The 17,672-nt window shown below is 46.5% G+C and overlaps 1 protein-coding gene across 4 annotated transcripts in view; it reads right to left on the bottom strand.

Moving 5' to 3' along the window:
• The window catches only part of LOC122940910 (killer cell lectin-like receptor subfamily B member 1B allele B), a 107,787-nt gene extending 94,585 nt beyond the window's left edge, over nt 1-13,202 (bottom strand). Inside the window, exons 1-3 of one of the 4 annotated variants that reach the window (XM_044297824.1) lie at nt 13,031-13,202; nt 11,254-11,349; nt 11,084-11,140 (exon numbers count right to left, since the gene is read on the bottom strand). In XM_044297824.1, the coding sequence (XP_044153759.1) occupies nt 11,084-11,140; nt 11,254-11,349; nt 13,031-13,043 (166 nt within the window). In that variant the 5' untranslated portion in view covers nt 13,044-13,202. The remainder of the gene's footprint in view (nt 1-11,083; nt 11,141-11,253; nt 11,350-13,030) is intronic. The other 3 variants (XM_044297821.1, XM_044297823.1, XM_044297822.1) reach the window with 3 other exon arrangements.
• Between the last annotated feature and the right edge of the window lie 4,470 nt (nt 13,203-17,672).

Here is a 17,672-nt window from a genome sequence, read left to right as displayed (position 1 = left end):
GTAAAGGTGTGTGAACATTCCCCAGCGCTGACGTTTCAAGCTCTGTTTTTTAACATAACGTGCCATCTTATTGTTAGTATGGCTGAAAGGATGTATTCTGCGGAGCAGGCCTATGTCATCCTGTGTTCGGACACAGACATCGCCAGTGAGGGTGGAGAACACTTTCTTATAACGTCCTTATAATGACTGGAGATCACAAATTCGTAAATTAGCAAATATATGGCGAATATTAGACCAAAAATGTGTGAAATATCGCAAATTTGAATATTGCCTATGCCATTGTGTCCTGTTATCCTTTGTGAAAGTGAAAAATGTGGGTGTAAAGCAACTTTTTATGGAATTTTTTTTTTTTCATTTTCACAGCTATGTGTTTCCTAATGGGTCAAAGTGCTCACTACACACCTTAAAGTATTCCTTGAGGGGTGTAGTTTCAGGAATGGAGTCACTTTTTGGGGGGTTTCCGCTGTAGGGCCACCTCAGGGTGTCTTCACATACGACAAGGCTCCCAATTACTATTCTAGCTAAATCCGCTCTCCTAACGCCATATGGTGTTCCTTCCATTTTGAAGCCTGCTATGTGGCCATACATCATTTTTTGAGCACAGATGGGGGGTTGCCGCATTCGGGGGAAAGTGGGGAACAAAATGTGGGGTGCATTTTGTCTTGTTACTCTTTGGGAAAGTGAAAAATGTGAGTGTAGAGCAACTTTTTTGTGAAAAAAAAGCAATTTTTAATTTTCACTGCCAAGTGTTTCCTAATTCTAGACAACACCTTTGAGGTCAAAGTGCTCACTACACACCTTGAAATATTCCTTGAGGGGTGTAGTTTCCAGAATGAGGTCACTTTAGTGGTTTTCACTGTAGGGCCACCTCAGGGTGTCTTCATATGCGACATTCCAGCTAAATCCGCTCTCCAAAAGCCATATAATGCTCCTTCCACTCGGAAGCCTGCTGTGCCCCCATACATACGTTTTTGAGCACACATGGGGGTGGTTTTGTAAACTCCGGATTCAGGGTAATAGATTGAGGTTTTTTTTGGCTGTTAACCCTTGTTGTGTTGCAGAAAAAAATAAATAAAAATTTGAATTCTGCTAGAAAAAGTCAAATTTTGAAATTTCATTCCCATTTTCCTTTAATTCTTGTAGAACACCTAAACGATTAACACAGTTTGTAAAATCAGTTTTGAATAGCTTGAGGGATTTAACTAAGCAAATAGTTATGCGCCTCCTATTGGATAATTACTGCATGGGCGATTATCCTTCAGCTGGCAACAAGTTATTTAACACCAACTGGTGCAATGAAAGACACATCTCGTGGTCATGGAAAAGATGTTAGTCGGTTTGAGAAGGGTCAAATCATTGGCATGCATCAAGCAGAGAAAACATCTAAGGAGATTGCAGAAATGACTAAAATTGGGTTAAGAACTGTCCAACACATTATTAAAAACTGGAAGGATAGTGGGGATCCATCATTTTTGAGGAAGAAATGTGGTGCGAAAAAAATCCTGAATGATCGTGATTGGCAATCACTTAAAGATTTGGTGAAATTAAATCGAAGAAAAACAACAGTAGAACTCAGGGCTATGTTTAATAGTGAAAGTAAGAGCATTTCCACACGCACAATGCGGAGGGAACTCAAGGGATTGGGACTGAGCAGCTGTGTAGCCGTAAGAAAACCACTAATCAGTGAGGCAAACCAGAAAAAAAGGCTTTAATTTGCTAGGGAGCATAAAGATTGGACGAAATGTAAAAAGGTCATGTGGTCTGATGAGTTCAGATTTACCCTGTTCCAGAGTGATGGGCGCATCAGGGTAAGAAGAGAGGCAGATGAAGTGATGCCCCCATCATGCCTAGTGCCTCCTGTACAAGCCTGTGGGGGCAGTGCTATGAGCTGGGGTTGCAGCAGTCGGTCAGGTCTAGGTTCAGCAACAGTATGTGCTCCAAGAATGAGGTCAGCCGACTACCTGAACATACAGAATGATCAGGTTATTCCATCAATGGATTTTTTCTTCCCTGATGGCACGGGCATATTCCAAAATGACAATGCCAGGATTCATCGGGCTCAAATTGTGAAAGAGTGGTTCTGTCACGGAAGGTGTACAGGAAACTAGAAGACACAAAATGAAGATCCGACTGACTGGATCCAAAACTAAGGAACAAAAGGGAGAGCCCTGCATCAGACCTGGCTCTTACCCTAACTGCTCAGCCTATGCAAAAATCCCAATGGTAGATGATCGCATATCCTCGTACCTCGACTGTATAACACCTGAACACCCTATAATAGTGAGAGGACACGACCACCGGCTCCCTACACTTTATACGGAGGGAGTCAGGGTCACCTGGGATCCAGCAAACAGGAAAACACAAATGAACAAACAAAACTTCTCTGTAGAAGACTCAGAAGTAGGATCAGCATGCACACACTCCAGGAAGTAATATAAACCGCAAAGTGATGCAGTATGGGGAGGGATTTAAAGGGATGCAATCAGTGCAACTACATGACAGCTGAGAGAGGCTAACAAGATGAGAAAATGAAAGCAAAACAAAAGGAACCTCAAGAAGGAGGTTCTGAAGGACGTCTGTCAGAGCTTCTCAGATGTCTGGTGTTGACAGGTTCAGGGAGCAAGAGACATCATTTTCACACATGGATTGGCCACCACAGAGTCCAGACCTCAACCCCATTTAGAATCTTTAGGACATGCTGGAGAAGGCTTTGCGCCAATCAATGCAAGATCTTAGTGAAAAATTAATGCAACACTGGATGGAAATAAATCTTGTGACATCGCAGAAGCTTATCGAAACAATGCCACAGCGAATGCGTGCCGTAATCAAAGCTAAAGGTGGTCCAATGTAATATTAGAGTGTGTGGCCTTTTTTTTTTTTGGTGGCGACTCGTTTTTTGGACAGGCAGTGTATATGTAGATAACCGGTCGGCACTGCGGTGTAGTAGCGTTGCGGTGCGCATGTCCGTATGGCGGAGAACTTAGTTTTAAACTTGTCCTCTAAGAATTTAAGTCCAGCTCAGATAAACTTGTTGAAAAAAGGCTTGTCCTTTAGCCCCACTGGAGGTATCGACACTTTCACTCTGGACATGGATTTGCAACGTTTCTATCGCAATGTACCATTTGAAGGCTCATTTTTCAAGAGAACAGGCTGTCTCTCAAATGGATGATTCTTCGGCATCTGATGTATTGACTGCTAAACGGTTTAATCTGAAAATTAAGAGCACCTTTATACCGCCGAAATCATATCACCCAGTTGAGACTTTTATCAATTTTGTTCAGTGTGATGTTGATACATTGTTGCACCAATGTGAACAGGGAGAGTTTTACATACAACATAATCTGACTGAGGAGAAATATGCCCTAGATCATTTATTAGATGATAAATCCCTTATATTTAAACCGGCTGATAAGGGGGCAGCCCTGGTTGTTTTAGACAAGGAGTATTACATATCTGGAATCTTGGGACAATTGAGAGATACTGACACGTATCAGATATTACAGGTTGACCCCGTCTATCGCATTAAAGAAATGCCTCAGATTATTGTGAATACAGCTAGAGAGAATGGAGTCATCGATGCAAAGTTGGGCGAATTTCTTATTAATCATCATCCTATTACTCCAGTTTTTTTATACACTGCCCAAAGTGCAAAAATCTATTACCCACCCGCCTGGCCGTCCCATCGTGGCATCGACTGACTCTATCCTCTCCCCAACAGCGAGTTTCCTTGATAGGGTACTAACACCACTGATAAAAATGGCGCCCTCTTATCTACGGGATACTGGGCATTTCCTGCAGGAAATCAAGTCTCTGAACTTGAATAAAGACTGCATACTGGTTACTTTCATACTGCATACTGGTATCACACACGAGAAGGGCATTAATGCGGTCTAAATCCTCCTGATCTCGACTACATACAAGGAGACAGAAAAAATGTGTTTTCTCTCACTTCTGAAGGTGGTGTTGGAACAGAGTTATTTCCTTTTTCAAGATTCCTTTTAGTGACAGCGAGTGGGACCGCAATGGGATCGAACGTCGCACCACCATACGCCAATGTATATTAATTAATTGAGAGTTAATTTGTCTACTCCAATTCTTTATATAAACATCACTGCATTTTTTGGCGTAGTTTTATTGACGACATTTTTTGCATATGGCGCGGCGATGTTCGGTCCCTGGGGCAGTTTACTGAATACCTCAATTCTGTTTAGACCGAGCTACAGTTTACCCTGCATTATGATGATCAGAAAATCTCTTTCCTGGATACATGGGTCATAAAAGGGGATGATGGTAAAATATGCACTGATTTATTCACAAAGACCACGGATCGTAATAGTTTACTTACGTTCACCAGTAATCATCCAGCGACCACTAAAAAGTCTCTACCCTATTCCCAATATCAAAGGGTTAAACGTATTGTGAGCAATGCAGATTGGATGAAATGACCACAAAGTTTAAGGAGAGAGGTTATCCCATACACCTATTCCAGGAACAGAGAAATGGGATAGAGATGACACAGGGGGTTAAACCTAAAAAAGAACCACGAATTCCATTAATTGTCAAATATCATCCTTGGACCCAGAAATTGAGGGGAATTGTTAATAAACACTGGCATGTTATTTCCAGGTCGTATCCACAGCTGATGGAAATCCAACAGCCACCTATGATGTGTTACAAAAGAGCCAATAATATTAGGGATAGAATAGTTAGGGCCGACATCGGGGGCTATAAGACAAAGTGCACTATCCGCCCCTAAATATGGCACTTTCCCTTGTTTAAACTGTATAAATTGCTCAAGTGTAATAAAAGGTAGACATTTTTCCCACCCACATTCAGGTGAAAGTATACCGGGACGGGGCAGGTTTACATGTGATAGTCGATACGTGATCTATATCCTCAAATGTCCTTGTGGTTTAATGTACGTAGGGGAGACTTCAATGAGGATGAAGGACCGGCTGAGCAAACACAAGTCCACAATCAGAAAGGGCAGTTTGTTGCTCCCCATAAAATCTTTACCAGCAGAAACATACAGTAGCACAGACTGTGGCGTCGCTGGGGGGGGGGGGGGGCAGAGGAGGCCACGGCCCCCCCTACATCATGCTGTGCCCCCCCATATGCCCCCCCATGTGCCCCCCCCAACTAAAATGCCCCCCCAACTGAGTGGCTGCAGCCGGGCATAGGGAGGTGAGCGCTTCCATTGTCTTCATCTCCATAGTCATCTGCCTGTGCTGCGGCGGGGCAGGGAGAGGCGTGTCCCTTCCCCTTCCTCTGATAGGCTGCCGGCCTAGTGCCTGCAGCCTATCAGAGGCCGACGCAGGCGGCGCGATGACATCATCGCGCCGTCTGAGCCAAATAGCACGGGACACAGGCCGGAAGAGGCCTGCATCGCATCGCTGACGTGTAAGTGTTTTTTTTTTTTACAATAGTTTTACAGGCACATTAGGGGGGCTCTTGTTGCTGGCACATTTGGGGGGGGGCTTATTACTGGCACACGATGGGGGGCTTATTACTGGCACATGATGGGGGGCTTATTACTGGCACATGATGGGGGCTTATTACTGGAACATGATGGGGGGCTTATTACTGGAACATGATGGGGGGCTTATTACTGGAACATGATGGGGGGCTTATTACTGGAACATGATGGGGGGCTTATTACTGGCACATGATGGGGGGCTTTTTACTGGAACATGATGGGGGCTTATTACTGGCACATGATGGGGGGCTTTTTACTGGCACATGATGGGGGGCTTTTTACTGGCACATGATGGGGGACTTATTACTGCCACATGATGGGGGACTTTTTACTGGCACATGATGGGGGGCTTATTATTGGCACATTGGGGGGCTTATTACTGGCACATGATGGGGGCTTATTACTGGCACATGATGGGGGCTTATTACGGGCACATGATGGGGGGCTTATTACTGGCACATGATGGGGGGCTTATTACTGGCACATGATGGGGGGCTTATTACTGGCACATGATGGGGTGCCTATTACTGGCACATGATGGGGGGCTTATTGCAGGCACAAGATGGGGGGCTTATTTCTGGCACATGATTGGGGGCTTATCACTGGCACATGATGGGGGGCTCTTGTTACTGGAACATTGGGGGGCTCTTATTACTGGCACATGATGGGGGCTCTTGTTACTGGCACGTTATCGGGGCTCACATTATGGTGAGTACTATGGGGAAGGGGGGAGAGGAGTACTATGGAGTCATCTACGGGGGCACTAAGAAGGGGTATTTTATACTGGCAAATGATGGGGGGTGGGGTGGATCTGTGGATGACACATATAGCATAAGATGCTATATACGGTATGTGTCATCCACAGATCCCCCTCCCTATAAAAATGTCATCCACAGGCAACTAGGACATGTTGGAATCTGAGTAATTTTTTTTTAATTTTTTTTTTTAAACCACAGACAGCAGAACTTTTCTTCTCTGTTGCGGTTTTAGGTATTGGGTAAAGTATCGCAGCATTGCTAAGCATACTTTTGTAAATGTATCATTGTTATAGCTGCCCCCCTACTTTTGTCCTGGTTCCAGTGTGCCCCCCCCCCCCAAAATTTGAAAGCTAGAGATGCCACTGAGCACAGTTACGTTACCAAACCACTGAGGGGGTCTCATTACCTCGTCGCGGTGGTGCCAGGGACAGGCTAATAATAAAAAAGGAGGCTTATTGGATACACCGGTTACAAACGTTGGAACCAAGAGGCCTCAACCCTGATTACAATGTGTATGGCTTCCTATAATTTGGTACTTTAATGTCATTTTATTTTATTTTTATTTTAGCGGAATTGAAACATAATGCTACTATGTTTTCCATCGCACATCTATGAACTTCCACGTCATGGTTCGTGCTGCCGATTTGATGTTCACTCATGTATTCTCCACATTGTTGCACTTGGGGGTGGAGTTATTGTGATGACGTCAGTTTCTTTGTATTCTGGCGGTCTATTTAAAGAAGTGATTTCTTTATATGTGTGTATAGTCTGATGAAGGCACATGGTGCCGAAACGCGTCTCTAACCACTGATATGTGACCAATAAATCTAGCATCCTAAAACCTAACTTGTGTAAGTGCCGGTCCTTTTCATATTGCTTCATAACTGAACTGTTCCTTAAAAAGTTGGGTTTGGGAAAACAAAATTTAAATTTTAAGATTTGCTTCTAAACTTCTAAGCCTTCTTATATCCCCAAAAAAAAAATGATAAAAAAATGAAGTACACATATGGGAAATGTCAAGTAATAACTAATTTTGGAGGAATTACTATCCTGAACATAGAAGCCCAATGGCTTAGGGCTCTTTCACACTTGCGTTCTTTTCTTCCGGCATAGAGTTCCGTCGTCGGGGCTCTATGCCGGAAGAATCCTGATCAGTTTTATCCTAATGCATTCTGAATGGAGAGAAATCCATTCAGGATGCATCAGGATGTCTTCAGTTCAGGACCGGATCCTTTTTTGGCCGGAGAAAATACTGCAGCATGCTGCGCTTTTTGCTCCGGCCAAAAATCCTGAAGACTTGCCGCAAGGCCGGATCCGGAATTAATGCCCATTGAAAGGCATTAATCCGGATCCGGCCTTAAGCTAAACGTCGTTTCGGCGCATTACCGGATCCGACGTTTAGCTTTTTCTGAATAGTTACCATGGCTGCCGGGACGCTAAAGTCCTGGCAGCCATGGTAAAGTGTAGTGGGAAGCGGGGGAGCAGTATACTTACCGTCCGTGCGGCTCCCGGGGCGCTCCAGAGTGACGTCAGGGCGCCCCAGGCGCATGGATGATGTGGTCGCATGGCACGTCATCCATGCGCATGGGGCGCTCTGACGTCATTCTGGAGCGCCCCAGGAGCCGCACGGACTGTAAGTATGCTGCTCCCCCGCTCCCCACTACTATTATGGCAACCAGGACTTTAATAACGTCCTGGGTGCCATAGTAACACTGAACGCAATTTGAAGACGGATCCGTCTTCAAATGCTTTCAGTTCACTTGCGTTTTTCCGGATCCGGCGTGTAATTCCGGCAAGTGGAGTACACGCCGGATCCGGACAACGCAAGTGTGAAAGAGCCCTAAGGTAGGTTTAGCGTAGGACCCGCCTGACCTGAGACCACCTTGGCGCTTGGTAGGCGAGCTCAGATGTGTTTTGATCAAAATATACACAAATGCACAAGTTGAGAAGTATCCACAGTGCCTCCAAGTATGTTGGGGCCAGTCAGAGAAAGAGCAGTATTGTATAACTGATAACTTAGCTTCTCAGTTTGCAGCGGTTCACGGTCCACTCCTCCTGCGTATGGCAGTGAGAAGCTAAGTTATCAGTTATACAATACTGCTCTTTCTCTGACTGGCCCCAACATACTTGGAGGCGCTGTGGATACTTCTCAACTTGTGCATTTGTGTATATTTTGTTTCGTTTTGCATATAGGTCCCCTGATGACCCGGTGGACTGCCAGTGAAACGCGTCGGGACTATGTTTTTGTTTGGTACTAGATGATGTGTATGCCCCTGGATGTGTGATACCTTTGCATTTATGATGAAGCTGGGCAGTCACTGTCATTGCCTGCAAGGGACACTAAGGGACATACAGTGAGGGCATTGATTGGAGTTAGAACTAGGGGACACATTAGGGGAAGAGACCCAGTATCTGTCTCCCTCTTTATTTGTATCCCTTTATTTCATAAACCCACCCTCAGAGCACGTGTTTACACTAGTGTTGAGCCCGAATATTCGAATATCGATTTTTTTGCGAATATCGGCAATTCGCTAATTTGAGAATATTTCGAATATTCGTTTTTTGTTTTGTTTTTTTTATATTTCTTTCTTTCCCACTTCCCTAAAGTTGTTCTTACCTGTCCTTAGGATTCCTGACTTCCTGGCTGCTCCAGTCAGTGCCCGTTGCCGCTTCTGCTGATTTCCGTGCTCATGAAGCGTCCCTATCACTATGGGAACATCTCCATACTAGAATGTACTGTCGGATTTGAGAATTACGTTTAAATTGCAATTCGATTAATTCAAGTTATAATAATCGAATTGCGATTTCAACTTGGACCTGGTTTACTATGGTTGGCTTGGTAGAATTAGCGAATATGATGAATGTATTCGTCATATTCCGCAAAACAAAGATAAATAAGTATTCTCCATCTTCGTTTTGGCTACCTATTTGTCAACTTCGCTAATTCTAGCAATCAAATAGGAAAGTTGACTATAGAGACAGCTAAGTTTAATTCGCTATGCGATTATATTACTTTGCTTTTTTTTAAAAAATAAATAGAATCATTATAATAATCAAGTATTTAACTATTATATTTTTTTATAAAAAAGCTAAGTAATATAATCGCATAGCGAATTAAACGAAGCTGTCTCTATAGTAAACTTTCCTATATGATTGCTAGAATTAGCGAAGTTGACGAATAGGTAGCTAAAAACGAAGATGGAGAATACTTTGTTATCTTCGTTTTGAGGAATATGACGAATACATTCGTCATATTCGTCATCTTTGCTAATTCTAGATATCAAACCAATAGGAAAGTAGCCTTAAGTTAAAATCGCAATACGCGATAATTTAAATCGCATATTAATCGCGATAACTAGAATAATGACGAATATTCGATTTCGACGAATATGAAACGAATATTCTATCGCCAAAATTGAATATGGCACCTGCCGCTCATCACTAGTTTACACTTCACACCTGCTTCTCCTCTCCACCTTTTTCGTTGGTGGTGTTTGACTACGAATACATGTAGTCTCTAACAAAGTTATTGGGCCTAGTATTTTAATTATTGACTAATAAAAGTTACTCTTAAGGTAATCCTACTATTCAATTATATTCACTGTCATGAAGTACAATATGTGGCGAGAAAACAATCTCAGAATGGCCTGGATAAGTAATAGAGTTTTAAAGTTACCACATAAAGTGACACATGTTAGATTTGCTAAAAATTGCCTGGTCCTTAAGGTGAAAAATGGCTGGGTCCTTAAAGGGGTTAAAGGAAAAACAATGATATTTATGGGGATTTTATATTATTGTTTTTGTTGAAATTTCTCTGAATCCAATAATGTCAGGTAGGAGTAGTATTATCTGTGATGCTAAAGGCCCCTTCACATGGTTGCAGTGCCGCCATGCCTGTGTTGTGGACCACAAACCATGGGTCAGCAAAACAGGGCACCGGCTGTGTGAGCGCCGCATCGTGGTGCGGACCCTTTGACTTCAATGCGGCAAGTGATCTGCAAGATACAGCAAAAGATAGGACATGTTCTGTTCTTTTCAGAGCGGAGACACGAATCTGGAAGCCCACGGAATAACACAGAAGTCCTTCCTTGGGCTTCCGGGTCCGTGCCTCCGCTCTGCAAAACATATGACACCTCCTATCTTTCACCGTATCTCGTGGATAGCAGACCCAATGGAGTTAATGGATCTGCACCATGATGCGGAGCTTGCACGGCTGGCTCCAGTGTTTTGCAGACCCTCGGTTGGCGGTCCACAACAGCGGCATAACAACACTACAGACTTGTCAATAGGACCTAACAAGATACCTTATTTTTTGCTTTATAAGATGGACCTGATCATAATATCCACCTAGGTTTTAGAGGAAAATAATAAAAAAATATTTTTCATCAGACCTCAGATCAGATCCCCGACCAGATCCCCAGTCTTCACGAGACCCGAAATCAAACCCCAATCTTCGTAAGACCTCAGAACAGACAGTAAAATAAATAAAACGACTTACCTCCCTGGCTCCAGACGGCTCTTCCTGCTCTCATGGCTCCCTGGTCTCCTGCTGGCACCGCTCTGCACTGTGACCGGTGCACTATGTCCTGGCGCTATACGCAGTCAGGACACAGCACAGCAGGTGCCGGAAAGAAGACCAGGGAGCGGTGAGTACAGTCAGTGCTACACCCACCGCTCCCCGTGCTACTGTATACTATGTGCTTAATAGGACACACGGCCATTTTCACCTCACTTTTGGGGAAAAAAATAGTCATTTTTAGCGAAAAAGACATTATATATAGTAGTATGTTATATATTACTCTTTATAAAGAAATCAGCGGTTGAGGAGTTAGCGTTCTCTGGTACTCACCTCCGGGCAGGTTACTGCTGTTCATACAGAGCTCATGCAGAATTTCAGAGTGTTTAGCTGAGATTTCCCGATTATAAAGTAGGGAAGGAAACATGAATATTAGTAATTAGTAATATCATCAGTGACAATGAGCCGACCCTCCTGCCTTCTATAGGAGTTGTCAGACTTACCAAGTGCTTCGATAATACGGATGAGAACAATATTGGCTCCTAGGAGGACAGTAATAATCAGGAATTTCCAGGAAGGCGTCCAGATCTTGGTGTTATCTGTGGGCATTATGAGAACGTTCATTAGGTAATTCTGAAGTATCAGAGGGAGAGCCCCCTGTTCAGGACCCTCATCTATTAACCAGTGCGAAGAGCAGCCACAAAGGGACATCTCTGGTTCTGGAGGACCCGGCATCTCTATCTATAACACTGACAGGCCATTCAGTTCAATGGAGAGAGTGTAATACATCTTCTCCCCCTGTGGTGGCGCTGCAGGAAGTTTGGACACATAGGACACCTTATAATCAGTTTATTGTTGCGGACGCGTTCAATAAAAGGGATTGTCCAAAGCGGAGTTTAGTTTTAGTTTACTTAGAGAAACCTTCTTACAACCTACATCTGGTCTGACCTTATAGTAGAAAATATTACACAGAATTCCTGATTTTATTTCTACCTTAAAACCATCAGATTACTGTTGACGGATCTGACTTTGTTCAAGTGACGGATCTCATTTTATCTTATGTGACAATTTATTTTGTTTGTTGTATCTGTATTACATAGTTACATAGTAAATACGGTTAAAGAAAGACATAAGTCATCAAGTTCAACCCAAGGGATAGGTGGGGACGCGAACCCCAGCAGGAAGTGAGACTCAGATTTCTACATATTTTCATAAGCATTAATGTCATGTACTTCTAAGAATTCATCTAAACCCTTTATAAACCCGTCCCCTGTTCCTGCTGTGACCACGTCCTGAGGAGTCTATTCCACAGATTCACAGTTCTTACAGTAAAGAAGTTTTGACGCTTCTGGAGACTGAGCCTGTAGTCGGCTCTTATATTATTTCCTTTGTATCTCTTACATGCACCACGATGTAACTGTACTGTGTAAGCGTGTAGAACAGGTTTACCAGCTCAGCCTCCTCCATAGTCGGTGAGTGGCAGCTGTGTAATAGCAACCGACTCCGATCAGTTGGTATCACAACCTTGCAAAAGGTTCCCTGTGCTGCCATAGTGGGGTGCCTGAAAAGCCATGCCTGAGGCAGCCTTTAAAAATCCCATAGACTGCAATAGTATAATATTGAAGTCTATGGTACAAGCGATCAGAAGGGTCCTGGGGTGGACTAAAAAGGACAGTTAAAGAAAATAAAAAAGTAAAAAAAACACATACAAAAAAAAAAAAATTATCACTACCTTTTTCAAATTTTACATATAAAAAATAATCATAATTGGTATCGCCGCATAGAAAAATGTCTGAACTAATAAAATATATAATATATATTTTTGTGTGGTGAATGCTGCAATAGAAAAAAAAAATGTCTTTGGGTCACCTTGCCCCCCCCCCCCCCCCCCAAATATGGAATAGAGCATACCCAAAAAGATACCAATAAAAACACAAATCACCCTGCAAACAAGCCCTCACAGAGCTCTGCAGACTAAAACTTCTCAGTGTCAGAATATGGTGTTAAAAAAATATGCTTTTTTCAAACTTTTTTATTTTTAAAAGAAGGGAAATACAATAGCAGTTATATAATTCTGCTTTTCTAAATCTCTGCTGCTGTCAGTGAATGGAATCCTTCTTCTGCCCGTGTCCTGCTCACATATCTGCAGGGCTCGTTACAGTGTATGGAGGGTTTATAATGAAATACAGATTCTGCCCATTCTCAGTCATCTCCTGGGCACTCGGATTAACAAGTCACACTTTACAATATCAATAAAATCATTACAGAAATGTCTCTTACCGGGAGTCTTCATGTCTATAGCCGCTCACGGGGATTCTTAAGATGCTGTAGAATGGTGTCAGGTCTTACAGACACTTCAGTATAAGATGGGTGGTGGTCTTCTCTCAGGATGACGCCTTTTCCTGTGTCTGGTGAAGAACATTTTGTCACCCACATCCGGGCAACCAACACAGTGGTCAGTAGTTATCAGCCGTCTGTACAGAGCAGTCAGTGCACAGAGGAGACCACAAGTTGTTTCCACTTCTGATCTTTGTGCCTCCATAACAATAAAAATAAATCACAGAAAACAGAAAATAATGCACTATACAACACAATAGATGCAAACATTATATATGGACTAAGCCATCACTCTGATATGATAAAATCTGAGACGCTTAACCAATATATTTTGATCAAAACACATCTGTGCCCGCCTACTCGCGCCAAGGTGGTCTCAGTCAGTCAGGTCCTACTCTAAACCTACCTATGCCGTTGGGCATCTACATTCAGAAGAGCAGACCCTGCACATATAGTGAATTGACCCCACCAGAGCGTCTAGCTTGGGGGGGAGACATGGGGGCAATGACACCATTGTTAGGCAGAAAAGATAAAGGTTTAGGGGCCTTGTTTCTTTCCCTGTATCTCTTTTCCCGCCCTTTTTTCTATTTCAGGTAAAATCACCTCAGAAATGTCTTACCTGCATTCCAGAAGTTTCCAGCTGCTGTGTCAAGAAGGCAGCTGATTGGTTGCTGCCTGTTGCTGGGGGAGATTTCCAGCTCCCTGATTTGTTGCTGTATTATCGGCGGGAATCTGTTCCCCTTCATATTTTCAGGTTCGGCGGAGCTGGCTCAGAAGTGCCTGGAGAGCTGACCAGCGTAGGACATGGAGAAACTCCTGCAGCAGCTGTTGGAGAGAGCGGGGGCCGCCGGAGGAGAAGACTGGCTAAGGAGCTGTTTGAAGAGTTCGTCTGGACCGCCGCTGGGGACCCCGATGTTGCCGCCGCCATCCCTGGAGTCGCCGCCGCATCTAGAAGGAGATAGGCCGGTTCCAGCTGGAAGAAGAGTGCCGGAGCAGCGCTCAGCCGGAGAAACCCTCAGCCGTTTCCGGGAGGAGGAGTCAGCCGCGCTGCCTGGCAAAAGAGCTAGAAGGGCAAGGAACGCTTATACTCCTCCCCCGGGGGCGGGGCGTCGGCGCAGCAGCAGTCAGAGAGGAGCAGCTGTACAGAGAAGCCGTCGGTCCTCCAGGAGCATCGAGTCAGGAGGGCAGAGCGGCCAGCCAGGATATACAGCTTGTGCTATTACTGGTGGGGAACGTCATCAAGATGCTGCCAGTGTGGTGCTGCAGCATGAAGTGGAGCAGGGATGCAGCCTGAATGATCTACAGGGGCTGCCTGTTGAGAGGCTCCCACCTCTGTTGGTTGAGCCATCTCCGGGCCCCCTGGGAAGACTACCACACCTATCATCTTCAGCCTCTGGTCCACGCCAGGAGGGTCAGCTAATGGGTGAGAACGTCAATGTTGTCCCTTTGTCTGAATCGTCTGTTTTAAATAGCAGGCAAACGGTTCATGCCGCTTCAGATGTCTGGAGCAGTGGTCAAAGTACGGTGGTTACTCAGTCTGGTGTTAATAATGTTGGCAATGTGGTGCCTGTGTTGGAAAAGGGTTCAGGGGTTAAAGAGACTTGTTTGAATGAGGCTCTAGTCTGTGAAGTGTCTCCGTTGGGTTATCACCTTAGTGCTATGATGAAAGAGCGTATTTGGCGGATGGAGTACGTTGAATTAATGGCGTTATTGCCGTCCGCCAAAGATAGTGCTTTTAAAAAAAGGATGAAAAATTAGAGGATGAAAAGAAACGCTTTCCCCCTAGATCATTTAACTTCAAGCTTTTTGTGTTTATGCTGCGGTTTTGGGGAAGAAGCATTCTGAGCTGTGTTCGGGATTGTTCTAGCATTTGGATATTGTTATTGAGACCTACTGGAATTTTGGCGGGATGGCTTGGTTTCAATACGACGAGACGTTCCGCCAAAAGTTAGCTGTCCATCCATGCCTTAAATGGGGTGTGAAGGACATGGGGCTCTGGGTAAATTTAATGTTGCCACAGAAAGCTATACCAGCGAAGCCGCCGGTGGCGACTCAGACGGTTATGAGGAAGGGTGTCTGTTTTGCTTATAACGAGGCTTCTTGTAAATGGCTGCATAACTGTCATTTTAAGCATGAATGTTCCTTTTGTGGGGGGACCCATCCTATGTCCCGTTGCTTTAAAAGGAACTCCCAGTCAGGCCAGCAGCAGCCAAACGTTAGGGAACAGGTGGCAAAAAGCATTAAGTCCAGTGAAGTTGGCAGAAATGCAACCATGGCTCGCTCTTTATCAAGACCGTCAGAAAGCTGATTTAATTTATAACGGTTTTCTGTATGGTTTTGAAGTGCCACATTTTTCTGGTGTTGGCTGCTGCTGGGTTGAGATTTTAAAATCTGTAAATTTTCATAATGAGGTACTCCGTAGGAAGATTCAGAAGGAGCTGGACTTGGGGAGGATTGAGGGCCCCTTTACAGAGCCGCCGTTTATTAATTTTAGGCTTTCTCCTTTGGGCGTTGTGCCAAAGAAGGAGCCTGGTGAATTTAGGCTGATTCATCACCTGTCGTTCCCAGAGAAAGGCTCTTTGAACGATATGGTGGATAAATCTAGGGCTTCTGTGTGCACAGCTATATGTACCACCTTTAGAGTAGCACCTGCCTGACTGAGACCACCTTGGCATGGGTAGGCGGGCACAGATGTGTTTTGATCAAAATAGGGACAACGGAGCGGGGCGCAGACGTAGCGCAGTGAAAACTGACTGAGGGGGGAAGCTGAGGACCAGGATGGGGTTAATTCTAGTGGGTGGGTGGAGTGATGCTGGGGACGTACAGGGGGGGCGGTGCTGCATTTTCGCGGGCCATTTATATGCAAGGGGGTGAAGGGGGCGGCACCAGAGGCCATCATAGTTCAGGAGAAGTTGGGAGCAGTTGCGGTTGTCGGTAGCTGTAGGCGTAGTGTTGAGGCATGTCGGCGCTTGAGGATTTGTTGGCGGCGGTGCGGGCAGCGGCGGAGCAGCATGGCTCGGATTGGCTTGTGAGTAGTCTGCAAGCGGCGGTGGGGGCCCCGGTTGTCCCTCCGGTGGCGGTGGCGGGCAGAGTGAGGGCGAGGAGATCTGTCCCGCCGGAGCGCTTGAGTCCGGAGGTGACTCCCCGTTCGAGGCGCCGGCTTGGGAGCCCCATGCCTTTGCCCCGGGTGGTGCGGCTGATGGTCCGGTGTGCCGGCGCAGCGGTCGGAGTGCGGCGCGGCGTTGCGCAGATGCGTCGGAGGTGCAGAGGGGACGAGGTAGGGAGGCGGCGCGGCCGGCTAGGAGTGCGCGGCGCGATGCAGTGGAGCGGGGCGAGGCGCGGGCGGGCGGACAGGGCCTTGGGTCTCGAGTGGCTGGCGGTGTCGGTGGCAGCTGCAGTGCGGTCTCACTTACCCTGGGTGAGGATCGGGCGGCGGCGGCTGAGCGCAGGAGGTGTGCGGAGGCAGCGCAGAGTCCTGAGTTGGCGGCGGCTCGGTCTGCGGGCGCTGGTGCGGCGGCGGGAGACTTGGCTGGGAGTAGGAGGGCGGCCCTGCGGTCCCGGTCTGCTGGCCGGCGGCGGGGGTCGGGTGCGCAGCTGCGTGATGGAGCTGGGATGTCGCCACCTGCTGGTGCCTTTGAGGTGCCAGGCAGAGAGGTGCAGCGGAGTGCGCTGGCTGGGGGAACTGGTTTGGCTCCGCCCTCAGTGCAGCTGGGGGACTGCGGGACTGTGCACAGGTCTGATGCGGCTCATGGAGGGACTTCTGTGGAGCTGGTTTTTGGTGGGACTGCAGCGGATGATGCCTATGGTTCACGGCCGCCAGGAGGTGGGTCTGTCGACAGGGATGATGCTACGGTGCGACCTCGCCAATGGGACGTTGGTGGGGGTTTCGTCGAAGGTCAAGCGCTGGAGGACGGTGAACTCAGCCAGGAGGCTTGGGAGGTCGGGGACCGGAGGGACGATGCTGTCGGCGCATGTCCTGCTGCGTCCGGGTCGGCGATGGAGTCTTCGCAGAGAGGTGCAACGGTGCGGTCGGCGGCTGCTGGGGGAACGTCCCAGGGACGGCCAGGTGAGACGATGGCGGGTCCGGGCCCAGCTGGGGGGGTGGGGGGGGGGGTCAGGCGGGGGGTGACAGTTTAGCGCGAGATTTATTGGCGGGTATGTGGACTCTGTTATCGCAATGGAAGTCCGGGGCGGAGTCGTCTCCGGCGGCAGTTTGGGCTGCTGCGCCTGCGGTTGGGGGCGCGGAGCGGTGTTGTGCGGCTGCTGTGGGGGGCCCTTCTGCAGTCGGGGGGGGTGCGGCGGCGGTTGCGGTCGCTGGAGGTAGTGGGGGTCAGGGTGCTGGAGATGAGGTCAGGTTAGCGGACGCGGCCAAGGGTGAAGTCTATGTGTGCTTTGAAGGGCCGTTGGGGGCCCATTTAAAGGTGGAGGTCAGGGAGAAAATTTGGAGGGATGAGTATGTGGAGATTTTCTCGCTGCTTCCGTTGGATAAGTTTCAATTGGACAGGGTGAAACCGGACGAGAGTAAGAAGGAGGAGGAGGAGAAGCGGAGGTACAGGTTGATCCCGCGTACTTTCCAGAATTGGCT

This window comes from Bufo gargarizans, chromosome 6 (assembly GCF_014858855.1).
Source record: "Bufo gargarizans isolate SCDJY-AF-19 chromosome 6, ASM1485885v1, whole genome shotgun sequence".
Classification (NCBI taxonomy): Eukaryota; Metazoa; Chordata; class Amphibia; order Anura; family Bufonidae; genus Bufo; species Bufo gargarizans.
This window is presented reverse-complemented; position numbering and strand designations above follow the sequence as displayed.